Consider the following 20,705-nt stretch of genomic DNA (forward strand, 5'->3'; position numbering starts at 1 on the left):
GTTTCTGCCCTGGTGTCACCGGGGCAATCTAAAAAGATTGGTTATCTGCCAGAGTGCAAGCCTGCAGCCTGTTGGGAATGTTCTTCCCTGCCGGGGCTGTGGTTACTGCTCCACCTCTGTGTAGCCTTGCAGCCTGTGAAATGGTAGACTTAAAGGGCTGATGCAATTCTCCCTCTTGTTCCAGTGAAACCACCAATAACGTGCACCTTCTTTCAGTGGGCTTCTTAACAGGGTTATCCACAGATACAGAGGTAGAGACTTGGTTTATTGCCAAAGCTTTTCCAGGGGAGTGACACAAAATTGTTCCATAAGAAATGAACATGTTACATGAGATTAGCATGCTGAATTGAGTTTTGTTAATGAGACTGAGGCATGAAGGGGTGCACCTCCCTTTCCTCCACCCAAGTAGGTCCTGAGGCTGTTTTATGCTCAGTTTTGACAGGGGGTCATGCTTCTTTTGATTCTTGTCTGCAGCCAAGGGAGATGGGTAATGTTGGCTTTACAAGAGATGGGGGTTGAGGGACATGGGGCTCTGTAAGTCCAACATGCACTAGAAACCGGGAGTCACTGATCCTTCTCTGAGCTGCAGGTTAGGCTGCATGACCTCCTAAAGTCTGTTTAAGGCTAAATTATTCTATAATTTTGAATATTTCCCCTTCTACTCCCCTCAAAGTCAAGAAATAGCCTAAAAGTAGCTTGGGAGACCTTGCTGTAAAGCAGCCTTCTGGTACCTGAAGGAGGCCTATACAAAAGCTGCGGAGGGACTATCAGGGAGTGTAAGTGATAGGGGAAAGTGTAATGGCTTTAAACTAAGAGATGGTAGATTTTGATTATACTTTAGGAAGAAATTCTTCACTGTGGGGGTGGTGAAGCACTGGCACAGGTTGCCCAGAGAACGTGGGGATGCGGCATCCCTGGAAGTGTTCAAGGATAGGTTGTATTGGGCTTTGAGCAACCTGGTCTGGTGGGAGGTGTCCCTGCCCATGGTAGGGGAGTTGGAATTAGATGATCTTTAAGGTCCCTTCCAACCCAAACCGTTCTGTGATTCTATGAAATGTTTAATCAAAGATATATTGGAGTGCCTTGTGGCTTTTCTCTCACAAACAGCTGATTACAGCCACTGCAGGTGGTTCTGCTGAGCACTGCTTAGGTCCTGGCCTGTGAGGACAGTTCACAAACATCTCTGTGATGTCTGCAGTGGGTTCGAGTCCTAGACTTCAAAAACAGCAACAGAGAGCACAATCAACAGGGTTGCTCATGGCAAGGCCAACAACTTGGCAGAAATTGTCAAAAGAAAGTTTCCTCCAGGAAACAGTAGGCAGGCACAACTAGGGAGAGCTGTACAAAGCACCTGAGAAGTGCTGAGGGAAGGGACATAGTGGTGAACTGGAGGCAGGGGAGATGAGCAAGCATCACACCCCACTTGGACATCCTGCGGCATTCTCACAGGTCTCAAGTTAACACAGAAGCATTTGACCACTGATGAACTGAGGTCTCATAAGACAGGGTTATTGTTGGTCTCCAAGTGCTTTTGAAGCCAGAGCTTTGGTTCCTAAATAACATGTACCGTTAGAAAATGGGACATGCTTTTACAGATTTTGTGTGGAAGTTAAAGTTATGCAGTTGTGCACTGTCTTGGATGTCCCATTATTGCAGGATACGTTGGGATAGAGGCAGGAGAGACCAAAGCCATGGCTCCAGTGGCTTTGTTGGATCAGGCAGTGGTGCAGATTTATCTGGATCAGCCATAGGTATGTGTTGGCATTTTGGCTCCAGCACATCTGCCAGCCTTAGAGCTGCTATACTCTGTCTGTGGCATGCACAGAAGGGTAGGTGGTTCCTGGCACTGTACCTCCTAGCACATTGTTAACTCCAGGTCTGTACATTAAGTCTATACATTGTTGGCTATGTCTTGAGTTCTAAAAGTTGAACTAGTTTAACTTGATGAAATGACACTAGACAAAGACAAGATAAATCATCTCCAGAAAAAGTGTACAAAGCAAAAAAAGTATTTCATTTACAGATGGTGTAACTTGACCATACTACTCAGTAATGGGCTGAAAATGTGGGCTAATTTGTGTGGGGAAGTGTTTTCAAAAGAACATGATCTTGACATCAGGAGGAACTTCTTCACAGAGAGGGTGGTTGCACACTGGAACAGGCTCCCCAGGGAAGTGGTCACTGCACCGAGCCTGACTGAATTTAAGAAGAGATTGGACTGTGCGCTTAGTCACATGGTCTGAACTTTTGGGTAGACCTGTGCGGTGTCAAGAGTTGGACTTGATGATCCTTAAGGGTCCCTTCCAACTCAGGATATTCTATGATTCTATGATTCTATGATTTTATAACTTTGGATCCTCCATCTCCCAGAAGGAAAGTTAGAGACTTGATTACATGAATCATTTAATGAGCATTTCTCCTGTCATTTACATATTGTCCTCTGTGGAGCAGCTCCCTGCTGCACAAATCTTAACTAGAAATGGACAAGCAAATAGAACCCTAATACTTCGAGAAGAAAAAAACAAACATGTGCCTGCCAGTAAATCATCCCTAACCTCATTTCTTCCTGATAAACATGTGAAAGCTTTCAATGGTGACATGAGAAGAAATATTTTGGTGATGTTCTCGCTAATCTAAAAGAGCTAAGCCTCTTTTTCTGGGTTGTTCCTGCAGGTCCTGCTGTTGTGGGGTGGATTTCTCCATTTCTAGTTAAGGGGAGGCACTGGGCCCTTGAAGGCCGAGACTCCCATACCAGATCTCAGAGAGTTCATGCCAAATAGATGTTGGCAGCACTGGGCTGCTTTTATTCAGCCTAGCCAACATTGTGACAAGGGGTGGTGTGTGCAGTTCTGGATGCTTTTGACTTCAGTTGCTCCTCAGGCCTGCAAGGGCAATGATTCCCATTAGCCTGTGGGGAGGGTCCCCCTCTAGCAGCCCTGCCTCCATCAGCATATGTTCCTCTTCCCTGTGGGCAGCTGCCTTCGTGCTCTGGCTGATGAGAAGCCCTGGATGCTCTTGTGGCAGGAGGCATCAAGCCCTTTTAGAGAGGCATTAGGTGTGTTCAGTGTTGGCCTCCTAGCCCCAAGCCCCGCATGCCTGTTGTGCCCCAAGCCATGGGCACAGTGGGGAAGTGTGTCTGCAAGGGCTCTCTCAAGCATGGTGTTGTGGCTTAACCCCAGCTGTCAGCTGAGCATCAAACAGCTGCTCACTCACTTCACCCCAGTGGAATGGTGGGGGAAGAGAATTGGAAAGGCAATTGAGAAAACTTGTGGTTCAAGGTAAAGATAGTTTAATTAAAAAAAAAGAATAAAAAAAAAAAGAAGAAAAAAGGGGGGGGGGGCATGCATGCAGCATTGCACGTGGCTACCTGTAGAGACAGGTAATAGAAAGATTTAGATAATTTGAATGGAAGTGTGTACAGGTGGAAAAAGGGGGGGGGGGCATGCATGCAGCATTGCACATGGTTACCTGTAGAGACAGGTGATAGAAAGATTTAGATAATTTGAATGGAAGTGTGTACAGGTGGAAGCAGAAGATGGAATGGTTGAAGAAGAAATTGACATGGGCTGATGGCACCTAACCCAGAAGGTTATCAAGATGCCAGCACAGATACATACAGCTTCTAAGAAAGCTTAGGGTAGGTAGCAAACCATTGGGCATCTTACTCCAGAACAGATGAGAAGGACCTCTAAAGGCCCTGGACAATTTTAATACTTCCATAATTATGTATCAGCTGTGCTGCCTCAAGACCCAAGGCAGGTAAGGGTGAAAGGGTGTAAGATCAGTGTTGCTGTCAGCTCTTGAAGAGCACAGAAGGTACATCCCAAGCCAGTCTGTGGCCACCAGTAACAAAGATCCCAGGACACGTGAGAACTCGTAAGATGTGTCACATACAAACACTGCTGGCCATGTGTGTTTTTGGCCTTGTGAACTCGGAGCATGAGAAAATAAGTGAATCCAGGAGTGAGTGTGAGTGAAACACATTTTATTTAATAAATCAACTTACTGTTCTGTGCAGTCTTAATGAGCTTCACTAGGTTAGTTGCTGCACTCTGGTGCTGAGCCTCTGTATCTTAAGCAGTCTTGCCCATCCTTGCCTTGTTGGTGATGTGACCTTGCAGTGTTTTCAGCCAGTGCTCAGCCATACTTGAGCCATTCACCTTGGGTTAGTCATGCTGTGATGGCTGGGCAAACTGAGTTGTGATAGGCTGTGTTCAGGGCATGCATGGGGTGTCTGTGTGGTTGGTGCAGGGCCATGAGCCTTCAACAGGGAAACAGTGTGGGGTGAGCTTATGGTAAAGCAGTGACTTGGCTCTGAGTTGAGAGTTATCTGCATTCCAGTTCGTTGTAGAGTTTGGGATGATGCTGATCCCACTTTCCCTACAGGGCAGCTCCAGCAGCTCCCTGCTAATCATTTGTATTTGTAATTTTCTGGCTTGGATATACAATTAGTGTGAAAATGTCCATGGCCCTTGATGGTGTTGCCCTGTTATTTGGTGCACTGCTGTGCAATTTCAGACTTTTGGTGCTATGGGACATATTCACTGCCACAGGGAGTGTAATGGAGATATTGCAGCTGGCACTGTCTGTGAGCAAGTGCAGGTGTCCTCTTTGGATGCAGCCATCCAGCAACAAGCCAGTGGCCCAGCTAGAAATCTACCATCTGGATTTGTTCCTTATCATGGGATCACAGTGTATCAGTGAGAGAGGAAGTCAGGAGATCTTAGTCCTTGCTCCAGAACCATGCCAGCCATATCAGGTTGCATTGTCAGGCTGCATTCTTGGTATCTCTAAGGATGGAGATGTCATGGACATCAGGTCCATGGGTCCTCTAGGCCCTCGTCCAGTGTTTGACCACTCTTGTGATGATTTCCAGTTAAATTTCATATAGGAAATTTTGCAATTTCCCATATTCCAGTTTGGTCCATCACCTCTTGTCCTGCCACTGTGCACCTCCAAGAAGAGTCTGGTTCCATCTTCTCTCTTCCTAGGGGGTTTCTAAGATTCCCCTGAGCTTTGTCACCTCTAGCTGACCTAACATGATTCTCTCAGCCTGTCCTTATTTGCTTCTCTCAGCCTGTGCTCCAGCCTAGACCATCTCAGTGGCCTCAACTGTGTTCACTCCCATGTGACTTCTCTAGGGAAGCCCCCTTCAGAACACAGCACTTTAGGTGTGGTCTCACAATTGGCAGGTGGAAGGAGTAATCCCTGTCCTTGTTCTGCTGGCTGTCCTCCTGCTCATTGCTGACCGCTGACTCCCGGGTGTGGCCTTCTCTCCACGAGGACTTCAGGGGCTTTTGTAAAGCTACTTTCTGGTCACCTGGTCACCTGGCCCCTAGCCCATCTTGCAGCGTGCATTCCTGTCCCCAGTGCAGGACCCTGCATTTCCTTTTTGTGGTGGTTTTACTCAGGTGGGCAGCCGAGCTCCACCACAACCACTCTCTCACTCCCCCTCTCCTCAAAGAGGAAGGGGGAGAGAATACAACACAGAGAACTCGAGGTTTGAGATGAGAAAGGTTTAATTAAAGGGAAAGGGAATGGGAGGAAAAACAGAAACAAAAGAAACAATCAGCCCGCGCGGAAGCACAGAGAGAGAAAAAATTATTCTCTACTTCCCATCAGCGAGCGGTGTTCGGCCATGTCCTGGGAAGTAGGGCTTCAAACGCGTAGTGGCCCCCTCCCCCATGAGAGCCCCCCCTTTTATTGCTGAGTGTGACATCAGGTGTTATGGAATATCCCTTTGGTTGGTTTAGGTCAGCTGCCCTGGCAATGTCCCCTCCCCATCACTTGCCCACCCCCAGCCTGCTGGCTCCTGGGGGCTTGGAAGGAGTCCTGATGCTGTGCCAGCACTATGCAGCAATAGACACAACACTGGAGTGATATCAGTGCTGTTCCAGCTACAAGTGCAGAGAACAGCACTGTGCAGGCTGCTGCAGCGAAAAGGTGACTCCAGCTCAGACAGACCCAACACACCTTTGAACTTCATGGGATTCCTGTCAGCCTCTTTCTCCAGACTTTAGAGGTCCCCCTGAATGCTAGCCCTGCCTTCCAAATTCCCAATTTGATGTATTCTGCAAATGTGCTGAAAATGCACTCAACTCTGTCATGCCAGCTTGGTGATGAATCTTTTTAACATACAGTCCCCACCATCACACATGGAGGGATTGTCATTAGGAACTGGCCACTTGTTGGACTTTGTATTGCTGTTCACAACCATCTAAGTCTAGCAGTCCAATTTTCCATCTACCTTATCCAGCCCATCTCTTATCAAAATGGCTATAAGTATACCACGGGAGTCTGTGCTGAAGGCGTTAAACTCATGATATATACCATTCTTTATTCTCCTCTCATCTGCACAGCCAGGCATCTCATTGGAAAAGCCAAACAGGTGAGTACAGCATGATTTGCCCCTGGTAAATCTACACTGGTTCTTTCCAATTACCTTCTTGTCCTTCCAGGAGGACTCAGGGGAGGCCGAGCAGCCTTGGGTTTCCCAGATTCTCTTACCAAAAGTTTGGTCTAATGTTTACCTTTTGCCAATCCTCTGGAATCACCCATGGTCACTGCTGTCTTTTGAAGATGATGGAGAGGCCCTTTACAGTGACATGGGCCAGGTCCCATGGACCTGTGTATCTCCAGCTGGTGTAAGCTCTCCCATAGCCTACATCCTGCTCTGTGGGTAGTTCTTCATGTCTCTGGCAGAGGACTCTAGGAGGCCAAGAGGACTGAAGCAAAAGAGAAAAATGTAACCTTTGCCTTGGCCATTTCCCTAGTCAATGGGGCTCCTTCAGGCTCACTGGTACTTTTGGCAGACCATCTTGCTGTCCTGCACAACACTCACACTGTTCCAGCTGAGCTTTGGCTTTCTCAGCTCCTTCTTGGGCACTTGGCAGCATGTCTGTGCTCCCTGGAACCTGGCCCTGATCCCAGCTCTCTCCTAGTGTCTGAGATCCTGCCTGCCCTCAGTGCTGCTGGTGCTGCAGATTACTGCCTGGGCTCAGCACAGCACAGTGGAACCATCTCTGCACCTCCCTAGTGCAGGAAAGTGGGAAGGGGTTGCGTGAAGGGCCTGGCATGTGGCCAGGCTCACCTTCACTTGCTTACGCTATCTGGAGCCAAGAAAACCAGTAGGAACCAGATTGAAATTAATTTTAAATCATCAGTCTGTGAGAAAAAAATTGCAATTGCTAAGCCTACCAAGGTGTTAAAATTGTCATTTTAAAACTCTTTTCATGCCATACATTCAGCAGCATGCTCTGATCTGTCTAGAATGAAGCCCAAAGAAGCTTCCCTGCTTCTGAAAAGTGCTTTTGTGTGTGGGAGTTGGGACAGGTTGAACTGGAGATCTGATTTAGATGTCTGGTACATTAAGTGTGATTCTTGTGTAGGTATTTCTGCAACAACGGCTTTACTGGTTCATACAGACTTTGCTGTGAGCAAATCACCGAGTAAAAGAAAAAATGAGAAGCTAGATTACCCTTGTCAGCATGTTGTAAAGTAGGAGTAGCAGTGGTATCTAGGCATTAAGATTATGGACTTTCATTCTGGTTTTGCTGTTGCCGTTGCCAGCCAAAAGAGCCCCATTGGACCTGGAGCCTTCATAGGAACAACTTCCACTTCCCGTCCATTGATGTGGGCTGGGGTACCCATCTGCTGTTTGACTACTTAAATTGTCTGGGCTATGTTGAACCTATGAAGGCAGGGAAGACCTGTGAGGATGTGTACCAGAAGATCTGACAGGGCTGGTCCTCCAGCTGTGGTCCTGGGGCAGATGAGGGTGCTGGCCTCTTCCACAGGAGCATGAGTCTATCCTTGGTGCTGGCTCAATCACAGAATCATCTAGGTTGGAAGAGACCTCCAAGATCACCGAGTCCAACCTATGACCTAACAAGTCCTCCACTAAACCATATCGCTAAGCTCTACATCTAAACATCTTTTAAAGACCTCCAGGGATGGTGACTCTACCACTTCCCTGGGCAGCCTATTCCAATGCCTAACAACCCTTTCTGTAAAGTTCTTCCTAATATCCAACCTAAACCTCCCCTGGTGCAACTCTAGCCCATTCCCCCTCATCCTATCACCAGACACATTGGAGAATATGGAGAATAGACCAATCCCTACCTTGCTACAGTCTCCATTAAGGTACCTGTAGAGTGCAATAATGTTGCCCCTGAGCCTGTTCTTTTCCAGGGTGAGCAATCCCAGCTCCCTCAGCCATTCCTCATAAGACTTGTTCTCCAGACCCCTCACCAGCTTCACCACCCTTCTCTGGACTTGCTTGAGCACCTTGATGTCTTTCTTGTAGCGAGGGGCCCAAAACTGAACACAGTACTTGAGGTGCGGCCTCACCAGAGCCGAGTACAGGGGGACAATCACTTCCCTAGTCCTGCTGGCCACACTGCTTCTTATACAAGCCAGGATGCTGTTGGCCTTCTTGGCCACCTGAGCACACTTCTGGCTCATATTCAGCCGACTATCAACCAATACTCCCAGGTCCTTCTCCACCAGGCAGCTTTCCAACCACGCAGCTCCCAGCCTGTAGTGCTGCTTGGGGTTATTGTGCCCCAGGTGCAGGACCCAGCACTTGGCCTTGTTGAACTTCATACAGTTGACCTCAGCCCATCGGTGCAGCCTATCCAGATCCTCCTGCAGAGCCTTCCTAGCCTCGAGAGATCAACACATGCACCTAACCTGGTGTCGTCTGCAAACTTACTGAGGGTGCACTCAATCCCCTCATCCAGATCATCGATAAAGATATTAAAGAGGACTGGCCCTAATACTGAGCCCTGGGGGACACCACTAGTGACCGGCCTCCAGCTGGATATAACTCTGTTCACCACAACTCTTTGGGTCCGGCCATCCAGCCAGTTTTTAACGCAACAAAGTGTACGCCAGTCCAAGCCAAGAGCAGCCAGTTTCTTGAGGAGAATGCTGTGTGAAATGGTGTCAAAAGCCTTACTGAAGTCAAGGTAGACCACATCCACAGCCTTTCCCTCATCCACCAAGCGCGTCACTTTGTCATAGAAGTAGATGAGGTTTGTCAAGCAGGACCTGCCTTTCATAAACCCATGCTGACTGGGCCTGATCTCCTGGTTGCCCTGTAAGTGCCGCGTAATGACACTCAAGAGAATCTGCTCCATGAGCTTCCCTGGCACTGAGGTCGAACTAACAGGCCTATAGTTTCCTGGGTCTACCCTCTGGCCCTTCTTGTAGATAGGCATCACATTTTCTAGCTGCCAGTCGACTGGGACCTCCCCTGATAGCCAGGACTGCTGATAAATGATGGAAAGTGGCTTGGTCAGCTCTTCTGCCAGTTCTCTCAGTATCCTCAGGTGGATCCCATCCGGCCCCATCAACTTGTGTACATCCAAGTGCCGTAGCAGGTCGCCAAACATTTCCTTGTGGATTATGAGGGCCACATTCTGCTCCCTGTTCACTTCCACGAGCTCAGGAGACTGCGTATCCAAAGAATAACTGGTCTTGCTGCTAAAGACTGAGGCAAAGAAGGCATTAAGCACCTTAGTGTTTTCCTCATCTCTTTGTCACTAAGTTCCTCCCTGCATCCAGTAAAGGATGGAGACTCTCTTTAGTCCTCCTTTTTGTGTTTATGTATTTATAAAAACATTTTCTGTTGTCTTTAACAGCAGTAGCCATATTGAGCTCCAGATGAACTTCAGGCTTTCTAATATTGTCCCTACACATCCTTACAACATCCTTATAATCCCTCTGAGTGGCCTGCCCTCTTTTCCAAAGATCATAAACCTCCTTTTTTTTCCTAAGCTCTAGCCACAACTTTCTGTTCAACCAGGCCAGTCTTCTTCCACACCAGCTTGTCTTTGGGCACGTGGGAACAGACCGCTCCTGAGCCTTTAAGATTTCTTTCTTGAAGAGCGCCCAGCCATCCTCTTCCCTTCAGGACTGCCTCCCAAGGGACTCTGCCAACCAGTGTCCTGAATAGCTCAAAGTCTGCGCTCCGGAAGTCTAAGACAGCAGTTTTACTGGTGCCCTTCCTGGCTTCTCCAAGAATGGAGAACTACCATTTCATGGTCACTCTGCCCAAGACAGCTCCCGACCACCACATCTCCCACCAGTCCTTCTCTGTTTGTGAAGAGAAGGTCTAGCGAGGCACTTCCCCTGGTAGGCTCACTAACCAGCTGCATCAGGAAGCTATCTTCCACGCTCTCCAGAAACCGCCTAGACTGCTTCCTCTGAGCTGTATTGCATGCCCAGGATATGTCTGGGAAGTTGAAGTGCCCCATGAGGACAAGAGCCGATGACTGTCCCAAACTCCATGAGCCCCAGCAAACTGGCCACTAGGGCAGCCTGGCTCCTGAGCTGTTTCTGTACTGTGGAATAGATGTTTTCATGTTCTAAATTCATTATATTAACACCACCCTGTTTGTCCGCACATCACATCAGTAGTTTGAAGAAAGCACTCTGTCTATCTGAAAAGATACAGGTACTTTGGGGTCACAGGGAGTTGTGCAGCTCCTGAGGGTATCCCCATCTCAGAAATATTGCCAGAGATGCAGGTTCACAGAAATGGTGACAGTATTTTCAGTGTTTCTATAAGTATGAAAGTTATTTCAAGTTCATAGCAGAGTGAACGATAGTATTGTCATTCTTCCAAATGTTAGTATTTGTTATTCAGAATAGCTTTTGCCTTAATTGCTTTTGGGCTTGGTTTATCCAGCTGGTGCAGTGGAAATTTTCACCTTGGTTGGACTATTTCATACACTGTGAAAGAAACCCAGTTGGTGGAAACTCAGAAGCAGGAACTCTGCTTCCCCTGTATACCCAGTGGGAGCTCTGGAGGAAGGCTGGGGTGACCCACAGGAATCCACACAGGATGAGCACTTCAGAAATATCTTTCTCTTAAATAGAAAAATGTTATAGGACAAGGTCTTTGGTTTCAGTATATGCTTTGTGGGTGTTTTGTAGCACTCCATAGGTACCCAGAGACTGCTGGTTCTGCATGAGCTCTTTGGAAATCCATCTTGGTGGTTCAGCATAGTGGGTTGCTTTCCCAACATTTGAGGAGTAAATTGTTACTGGCCCTATGTGAAACAACCCCATTTCATAATGTTACTTATTTTTTTTTTTCTTTCAAATGCAAGAAAGTGCTTTTTATTTACTCTGAATTTTCAAGCAGTTTTTATTATTTAATGACTAAAAGCCATTTAAAATGCTTTTTCTAGTGCATTTTTTGTGAAACTCTGTGTTCTTTCAAAATCAAATGCATTTTATAGACATGTGGGATGCCTGTGGGAATGTAAAATAACAATCTGACAGAATAAACACTAAGTCGAATAACTTAAGTAAAAGAGAGATGGTGTGGTATACTGATTAGCAGAAAGGAATGTCTTTCAACACCTAAGGCTGTATTTGGCTGCAGATCAACATATGTTGATAGCTTTCAGCTGAATGAGAATTAACTGGATTTTAGGAAAATTATTTTGAAAAGGCAGAACAGGAGTCACTTGGACTGTATATCACATCTTTGCAGGATTTGTAGCTATGACTTGAAGATGATCAGGAGCTATTCTGACCTTGCTTTGGGCTGGGTGCCTCGAGCAGAGGCTGCTTGCTGAAGCTGACACTGCCAGGGTCTTTTGTGTGAGGTTTTCCAGCAGAAGAGGAATCAGATTGGTGGAGCCTGAGGGTCTGCCATAAATGCTGACCTGCGTCTTGCTTAGAATAGCTGCAAAGCAAATGCAAGTGTATCTAAAGATGTCTCCAGTGCTGTGCCCAGGAGGCAGGGGTAGGGGTGTGTTGGTCAGGGCTGCTCAGGACACCTGGTAGGATCATCTGGATGCATGTGTGCACCATGCATGTTTGGCCTGTTGGAGTGACAGTGCAGGGAGTGCAGGGACATGCTGTATTGACACTGTCCTGCCCATGTACAGGCTTTGAAGCATACTCCAGCTGGGCAGAGCTCAGGTACAGCCCTTTGTTTCAGCTGTCCATGGGATGTAACTCACTGTGAGCTTAGGCCATTCTGGTGGCTTGCCAACAGTTCTTTGTTTTACCAAGAGTTCCTTCATCCTATCAGTCACTCTCAGTGTTCTCTCTCCTTACATTCTTTCTGGATATCTTGTTTTCCTGTCCCTTTTCTGTCTCCTCTTCTCCTTTCTCCCTCCACCATTTTTCTATATCTCCTGTTGCTCCTGCTTCTGGAGTCTGGCTGCATGAGCAGTCTATTGGGTGTGAGGCTGGGGCAACACAATCCAGTGGCTTCCCACCTTGCACCATTGGCTTCCCACCTTGCATCTTCCCACCTGGTTACCATTGGCTGGCCCCAGCTTGTAGATGTCTGTCGCCTGCAGGTGGAATGCTGACTGTTCAGGCTGTGCGGTATATGTAGCCAGTCCCATCAATCACAGAATCATAGAATCATAGAATCATAGAATATCCCGAGTTGGAAGGGACCCAGAAGGATCATAGAGTCCAACTCCTTGCACCACGCAGGCCTACCCAAAAATTCAGACCATGTTGCTAAGTGCACAATCCAAACACTTCTTAAACTCCAGCATGCTGTTACTTCTGCTGCATGGATGAAGAAGGTCATGAACGGTTCTTGCCTGACACAGCATCAAATTTAGCTTCCCTTGAGACTCATGCATGAGAAACTCAGTTTTCTGAGTTTCTCAGTTTTCAGGAATGTTGGGGAAAAGGCTTGTTGATGAAGTGTAAGTGTTTGGATGTTGGATGCATGTGGTGCTCTGTCCTGGCTTTCCTGGAATATCTTCATTGCTGTTTGCTGTTCTCTTGTTAGTGGGCATCTCTATCATATGGCACTTCCAGCACAGGTGGGTTCTCGGTGGTTGAAGGGGGATGAGCTCCCACTCAGGGGCAGCACCAGCTTTGTGGGTGGGTGATGCTTGTCAGGGGTCAGTATGTTTGACTGGCTGTGGTTGGGATCTGGTTGCCTTTCCTTGGAAATGGAAAGTAGACTAATATAATGAGGGTGATCTGTGTGCAGGGGCTGACAGCTCTCCTGTGACATCAGCCCCAGGTGGGCAGGAAGCTCTGCAGGCAGCAGATGTGCAGCCATCCCCCTGTGTCTCCATGGGACCAGCATTCAGGGTGAGCAGTTTATGTGCGAAGCTGGGCTTATCTCAAGTACTGTGGAGTATTCACCTCGAGTACTCTGGTCTGTTTTGAGTCCCTCATTACAAGAAGGACGTTGAGGTGCTCAAGCGAGTCCAGAGAAAGGCTACAAAGCTGGTGAAGGGTCTGGAGAACAAGTCTTATGAGGAGCGGCTGAGGGAGCCAGGGTTGTTCAGCCTGGAGAAGAGGAGGCTCAGGGGCGACCTCAGGGGCGACGCTCTTTATAAGTACCTTAAAGGAGGCTGTAGCGAGGTGGGGGTTGGTCTGTTCTCCCATGTGCCCAGTGATAGGACAAGGGGGAATGGGCTGAAGTTGCACCAGGGGAGGTTTAGGTTGGATATTAGGAAGAACTTCTTTACCAAAAGGGTTGTGAGGCATTGGAATGGGCTGCCCAGGGAAGTGGTGGAGTCACCATCCCTGGAGGTCTTTAAAAGACGTTTAGATGTAGAGCTTAATGATATGGTTTAGTGGAGTTCTTGTTAGTGTTAGGTCAAAGGTTGGACTCGGTGATCTTCGAGGTCTTTTCCAACGTAGATGATTCTGTTAGCTGCACTGCAGTGGCAGGCAGCTTGGTGGTGAGACTCACAACACAGGTCAGGTAAATAGTCCCATTGTTTATGAATGGCTGGAGGGCTGTAAAGAGCTATTTCAGCTTACTTTAAGGCTTATGGAAGACAGAGAGGCAATTGGAGATAGGCAACATAACTTCATAAAGGGCAAATCATGCCTGACTAACTTGATGGCCTTCTATGACAGCATTGTGGGGCAAGAGAAGGGCAACCCATGTCATCTACTGTGACTTGTACAAAGCCTTTGATATAGTCCCAAAGAACATCTTTGTGTCTAAACCGGCAAATGTAAGCGCTCAAGTAAGCGCTGTAAGTGCTCAAGGCCAGACTGGATGGGGCTTTGGGCAACCTGGTCTAGTGGGAGGTGTTCCTGCCCATGGCAGGTGGTTGGAACTGGATGTTCTTTAAGGCCCCTTCCAACCCAAACCATTCTATGATGCAATTTATAAAGGCTCTGTTGTCTTTGAAATTCCTGAAGTGGATGGGTGGACAGAGTTTGGGGGAGGTTTAGGGGGCATGGGGAATGTCTGGGCCCTCCAGTATGGGGAGGGAAAACAGGGCTGTCCTAGAGCATGCTACATGCTAACAGGCTAGCCTGCTCGGCCTGGCCCCAGTGCTCCACGCCAGCCTGACTGGTGGCTGGCCCCTGCCTGTGCCTGGGGAAGTGCAGCAGGCAGGAAAGGCTGGGCAGCAGCACTACCCACTTCCAGCAGGACAGACAAGTTCAGAACCAGGTGGGCGATGTTTTGTCTGTCTGCTGTGCTAGACCTGCTTCTCTACCAGCACATTACCCATTTCTTCTGACAGACAACTAAAATGTTCTCAGATCGGTGCTGCTGTAGGAACAGTCAGGGGCATGGGCTGGGTGGCACTGGGGTTCCAACTCCAGTGCTGCTATCTGTTGGCAAATGTCCCCTGCCAGGTAGCTGCCATGCGATCAGCCCAGGCACCTGTGTTGGCCTCAAGGGGGCTGCTGCCTGCCACAGCCCCCAGTGAACTCTGGTGGCTGAGAAAAAAGCCTAGACTGGGGTGCAGGGTTCAGGGTCAGTCCTAGCCTTGTCATGCACTGTTGCCCACCTTGAATTCTCATACAGTTTGAGAGTGGCTGCCAGGCTGGAAATGGTGTTTGGATGCTGGAAGCAGCCAGGTTCTGAACCCCCTCTGTTGCTCTTCCCTCTGCAGCACTCAACGCTGTCGCGCAAGTTCGTAGAAGTGATGTCTGAGTACAACGCCACACAGACTGACTACCGGGAGCGCTGCAAGGGCAGGATTCAGAGACAGCTGGAGATCAGTGAGTAAATGCAGTGGGGAGTACACCTGGGCGGCCACGGGCTGCATCCTGCACTATCTGTGGCAGAGCCAGAGGTGCCCACACCTGCGCACGCTTCTGTGTCCAAGCCCAAGTGTCCGTGGGCTGTGCATGCACTCAGGAGCGGCTAGGATGTGCTCCTGCTACAGGGCAGACAAGTGACAGTCCCTTGTATTTTTCTGTGTTTCATTGTTAAAAATATAGTCAGTAATGCTGGTGTGCCCACCGGAGCTGAGGAACAAGTGATTCCCACATCTGTGCAGTCCCTACAGCCGACATGGCTAGGCACTTCTGCTGTTTGGGTTTTCATCACATTTGGATTTGTGCTCATGCCCCACTGCAGGATGCTGCTCACTGCACACCTGGCACAGCTCTGAAGCACCCGAGGTTGGCCATGCATGCTGCTGGTGTGGGCACTTAAGACAGCTGGCAGCAAGCCTCATGCACTGCTGGGCTCTGGCAGGAGTACATGTGGGCTGCGGGCAGTGAGGAGAGCCACCATTAGCCCAAAGGTTTTCAGCTTAATCATATCAAACTTATTTAGCTGCCCTGGTTAAGAAAGGCAAATAGCAGTGCCTTACTGGGGAGTTGGCTCCATCCATCTAGCGTCTGCACAAGGTGGGTGTTGTCCTAGATGCTGTCATCCCTCCCAGTGTTGCAGGCAGACTGCAGTGCATGGCATCTCTGCTCCAGGCACTGAGAGCATTGCTTCGCCTGCAGGGCTGGAAAGGTGTGCCTGCATCCTGCAAAGCACAAAAACTGCAAAGGTTTTCTTAAATGCTGCATAGAGACCACAGAGAGAGAAATTTCTCTCTCTCTTGTTTGCAGCTAATTTTGAACTCCAACAGGCTTGTGGGAGGTCCTGACTCCCATGTATATCTGTGGCATCAGTCCCTGCCCAGGTAGTAGCAGTGCTTGACTTTCCTCTGGGCGGTTTTCATTTCAGGTATGCTGAAATATATATAATAACAGACAAATGAGCTCTTGAGATATGGGCATTTTATATTCTCAACATTTTCCCTTATAGCAACCTTGCCCCAGGATGGTGGTAGTTCTCTGCAGTGGTGGTGTCTTCTGGCTGAAGGTGGGCCCCAGGTGACACCTCTGAGGCCATTTAGCCACTGTGGCACTCGGATCTCCTTAAGATTTCACTGTGTAATTCAGAGCCCATCACTGAGAAGTCTATCTTCGTCTGCCCACAAAATCTGCTTTCCTAGTGATTATTCTGGGGAATCAGTGATACATGGTTAGCTTCAGAGAAATGTGGTCATCTCCCAGCAACGAAGAATCTTAACACCACCATAATTAGGGGCATAAGCAGACAAGAGGGAAGTTAGGGCGAGTAGATACTGAAAGACATTTTGCAAATAATTTCATGGGCAGACGTGTGTCATGAGTTTTTGTGATTAAAATGTAAAAGTCTGAAACACAGTCCATTTTTTTCTCACAAACAAATGAGCATTTTTTCGTTTCAAGATTCATCTTGAATAAAAAAGCAGATCTCTGAGTCCTAACGGTTTCCTTGAAGGTCACTTGTGGAAATGTCCCTTGTGAGCTGCAAATGCCTGTGAATCTGGATGCCAGTGGGTAGCTTCTGTGGAAGGATAAAAGGAGACTTGACTGTGCAAATCTTTCCTTTGTTAAGATTATTCTTTATAATGTATAATAATAAGAAGAATATTTCACACCGGCTGAACAGAGGATTGATTGACATGAGGCTCAACAAGAGCTTGACATTTAAAGTAAAGCAGGATGATGAATGTGTGTCACTGCTCCAGCTGACAGTGACTAATTTGTTAGCTAATGTCATTCTGTAGGTGATACCCAGCCACAGGGGTGTCTTACAACATAACAGGAATTTAAAGTATCCCCATTCCTCCCTTTTAAGAGAGGAGAAGATTTGAAAGGATTTAGCCAGGTCCTTAATCATCTGCAGAGAAACCATGAAAGAATCCTGAAAGAAACTTTCCTCTTGTTTGTCAGGTTTTAGAAGGACTCTGCCGCTCTGTTTAAGTTATGCAGTAGTTGTCTGTGCATTGTCTAACTGGGCTGGCCTTTAGAGCTGGCAGAGCATTGACAGGGCATGAGGAAAAGGCTCACAGTGGTGCAGTTGTTGGGTGCAGAGGAGGTGTCCTAGTCAGTGACAGTGAGGAACCTGCCTTCCCTTTTGGGGCCGAGATATAAGGCAGATGCATGTGGAGGATGGGAATCTGTGTTGTGCACAGTCCAGTGCACAATCCTTTGCAAAAGCTTGGTTCCTTTGGCTGGTGACAGCAGAAAATCCCTGTTGGCAAAAAGAAGTGACAAGCTTACTGGGGTTTTGTCAGGAGTGCTGTCTGGACAGAGAGCTGTGCTTTTCCCTTCATGTAACAGCCAGCACTGCTGAACTGAGCTCAGCTGGGAAGTGGTGGCTGCACAAATATCTATGAAATCTGTAGCTCTCGTTTTCCACTGATGGAAGTGCTGGGAGCACTGACAGCAAAGTCAGTAAATCACTGAGGTTCTGTAAGTATGAGAGCAGGGATTTATCAACTGTTCTGTGGAGGCTTTCTGGCAGCTGGTGAGCTTCTCTGTCCTAACTGCTTCTACATCTTGCTCCAGAAATGGGATAGTCACTCCAGCTTCTTTTCCTGGTCTGATGTTTGTGACATACTTGTTCTGTACGTGGCAGCCTTACGCCTCCTCTCCGTGTGGTGCAGAGATGGTAGTGGGCATGCAGAGAAATAGCTCTCTGTTGAAGTGCTGCTGTCTGCAGAGGAATACTTTTCCTTTCTGGTGCTGGAAGTGTCATGGCTGGATGGGACATGGTGATGAGTAAAGTCTGGGGACAGGGTCTGCAGGGACATAATGAGTGGGAAAAGCTCAGTATGTGCTTGTTGCAGAAGAAACGATGATGTAGGAATACTGCCATGGCACTTTCATGGGCAGTGGGTCAGAGGCCCGGGCAATGCTGTTTTTCACAAAGAACAACTAACTGGTGAACCCTTGGGGCTCTTCACAGCCCCCTCAGGACCTCAGGACCTACCTCTTTTCCTTGTGTAGGCAACTTGTGCATGACAGAGGTTATGCCTCTGGTCCTTACTGTCACCTTGCACATACAGTGTGTGCTGAGTCCCTGAGTCTGACTTGGTTAACTGGGTATCCTCTCCTCTCACTGCTTCTGTTCTAGTCCTAGCAGTTGTCCCCTTTTCACCTACCCACTCACTGCTTCCAAGCACACCAAGACAGAGGATGTCACAGAGGCATGCAGTGTCCTCAGGTTGCTGAGTGCTGGACAGATCCTTGGTGGCTGTTCTTGCTCAACCACCTCTTGCTGAGATGTGTCCCCCCTCTGTGGCATCCCCACGGATGCTACTTGGAGCCGTGCTTTCACTAGTGCTTTCTGGAGCTTGAGTGTCATTGCTGCATGCAACAGGAGGTGTTGCTCCTTTGTTTTCTCCTCTCAATTTTGGCCATTATGAGGAATGACATCTTAAGTGATTAGGTTTTGATCCCAGAGAATTTGGATTTGAGGCCTGGAGGAGCTTTCTATGGCACTTGTGTAGCTTTGATGCCATGAAGGTACTGCATAGAGACTGTTTTTTATGAACAAGAAGTTATGTGTGAGACCGAGGATCCAAAAATAAAGAATCTGTTGTCTCCAAAGGCACTGAGAGAACTAATCAGCCCCCACCCCACTATGTGAGACTGGGTTAATTGATGTGCAGAAGTGCAAGCTGTAGATGCTTCATGAACTGCCCATGATCTAGGACAGCCCGGGGCTGGTCCAACGCAGGTAGCTCTTTTGAGTAGCCCTGAGCAGCCTGAAAGGCCATGGTGCTCCCCATGTGTGCTGGTGGGTTGGCAGGGCAGGAGAAGCTGCATGCACAGTGCTACATGGGAGCCTGAACAGATTCACATGGGGTTCCTTGTGGCACTTCCATCTCACAACTTACCACTCATTCATCTACCCTACAAAGGTCCTCTTGGGTCAAAATGCCTACACAGCTCTGGAGGCTGGCACCTGCAGCCCTCCCTGTTGGAGCAGAAGGGGTCACAGGACAGGGATCCAGGCAGCAGTTTGTGACATCCTGCTCAGGCTTTTACATCTGAAGTCTGCTCCCCTCAATACCACTGCTGCCGGTGCTAGACCTGTCTATGCTGGGGGACAGCCAAGTGGGCTGGGTCCCCAGCACTTGCTGCCTCTGCATGCACAGATAGACAGGACAGCATTATCCATCACTGTGGGAGTTGTATAGATTTGTATCTACAGAGAGCTTGGAAGTCTGATTCAGACAGAGGATCCCAGCCTTCAGGGAAGGTGTCTGGTTCTCTCTGTGTCCAGCCTGAGCACTAGTGTCATTCTGTGGGTGCTCATGCAGCCTTGCTGTGGGGAGGAGGGATGCTTTGAGCACAGCTGACTTGTTACAGTTAATGCAGCTGTGGCATATTGGACTTCTGCAGTCCAGAGGCACCTACCTGGCAGTCTTTCCTATTTATACAGTGTGATGTGCAGAACTCTGCAAACTGATGTTTTGCACGGGCTGTGTGACCAGTGCAAGCTGCAGTACCAGCACCTTCCCCATGGAGCTTCCCCAAATCCCTGCACATTCCAGAGGGAGCCGCCCCTGCCCTCTCTCTGGGAAGCTGGTTGATCCCTTCGAGGGCCACAACCCCTGCAGTGGCACTGAGGGGAGTTTGGTGGCAAGTCTCTGTAATGGCTTCATGTCTCTGCCTGTCCCAGAGCTTCATGACCTGTCTTGTGCCATTCTCTCCTTTCCAGCTAAGGGCTGAGTTTGCTTCTCTCTCTGTTTCACAGTCAATAGCAGTGCTCTATGCTGCTTTGTCTGTTGACAACTCTCAGAGGCTTTTCTCAGGAAAGCTTTAATTTCTAAAGATGCCAGGAGAGAGGAAGATGCATTCTGGAGCTCTCTATGGAGGCAGAGGACCCGTTATCATAATTTTCCAGTATTTTGCCAAATTTCAGGGCATAGATTTTCTCCTGGGCTCTTCTGCTTTATAGGCACTTTCCATTGACTCAGCACTTTCATCCCATTTGTGGTTAATTTGCAGTAATTTTGTGGTAATGTGGAAAGACAATGGATCAAACAGGTATCTGACACACATTTATCCGTTTTTGTTGCTGTTGAAGATCTAACAATAGCCTTCCAAACCATGAAACCTAGCCAGAAGGCAGTGGACTTGCAGGACCCCAGAAGACTTCCCTGGAAGTCTTTGGTGAGTGCTGTGCTGCATGGTGTGGACAAGGTGTAGCTTCCAGGCCTCATGCTTTGTCTTAGCATTAAAGCAAACTTTCTGACCAGCTACATCCTTTGGTGAAGCCTGCACTGCCTGGCTCCTTGTTAACCCATATGATGTCTGTGCTCTCATTCTTTGCCTTGAATGCTTCGAGGCCTTTAACTGCTCTGTGCTTTGCAAGAGTGGAATGGGACAGCAAGGAGGCAGTGAGAGACAGGGCAAGGGCACATATCCTGCATTCTGTCCTGTCTCTGCCTGCAAGACATGGCAACCCCTGGAGCTGATACTGCTGCTTGTCTTCAGGGCTTTCTTCAGGACTTGAATGGGACAGTGCAGTGGGTCCTTGAGATGCACCATACTCAGCACACTCCTCTTTGTCACTGTGCCAGTGACCACTCAGTGCTGAGCATAATCAACATGAGGGTTAGTAAATTTGTGCTGTTCCAACCCTTGTTTTGCCTTCCTGGGTCCAGGGCTGC

The 20,705-nt window shown here is 48.3% G+C and overlaps 1 protein-coding gene across 2 annotated transcripts in view; it reads left to right on the forward strand.

Annotated features, from left to right (window-relative positions):
• The window catches only part of STX1A (syntaxin 1A), a 111,180-nt gene that overhangs the window by 71,851 nt on the left and 18,624 nt on the right, over nucleotides 1-20,705 (forward strand). For both annotated transcript variants that reach the window (XR_011804263.1, XM_072026103.1), the window contains exon 6: nucleotides 14,862-14,970. Coding sequence is in view for 1 of the 2 variants with exons in the window: in XM_072026103.1 (XP_071882204.1) it covers nucleotides 14,862-14,970 (109 nt within the window). In the remaining variant the exon portion in view is untranslated. The remainder of the gene's footprint in view (nucleotides 1-14,861; nucleotides 14,971-20,705) is intronic.

Source organism: Anas platyrhynchos, chromosome 20 (assembly GCF_047663525.1).
Source record: "Anas platyrhynchos isolate ZD024472 breed Pekin duck chromosome 20, IASCAAS_PekinDuck_T2T, whole genome shotgun sequence".
NCBI lineage: Eukaryota > Metazoa > Chordata > Aves > Anseriformes > Anatidae > Anas > Anas platyrhynchos.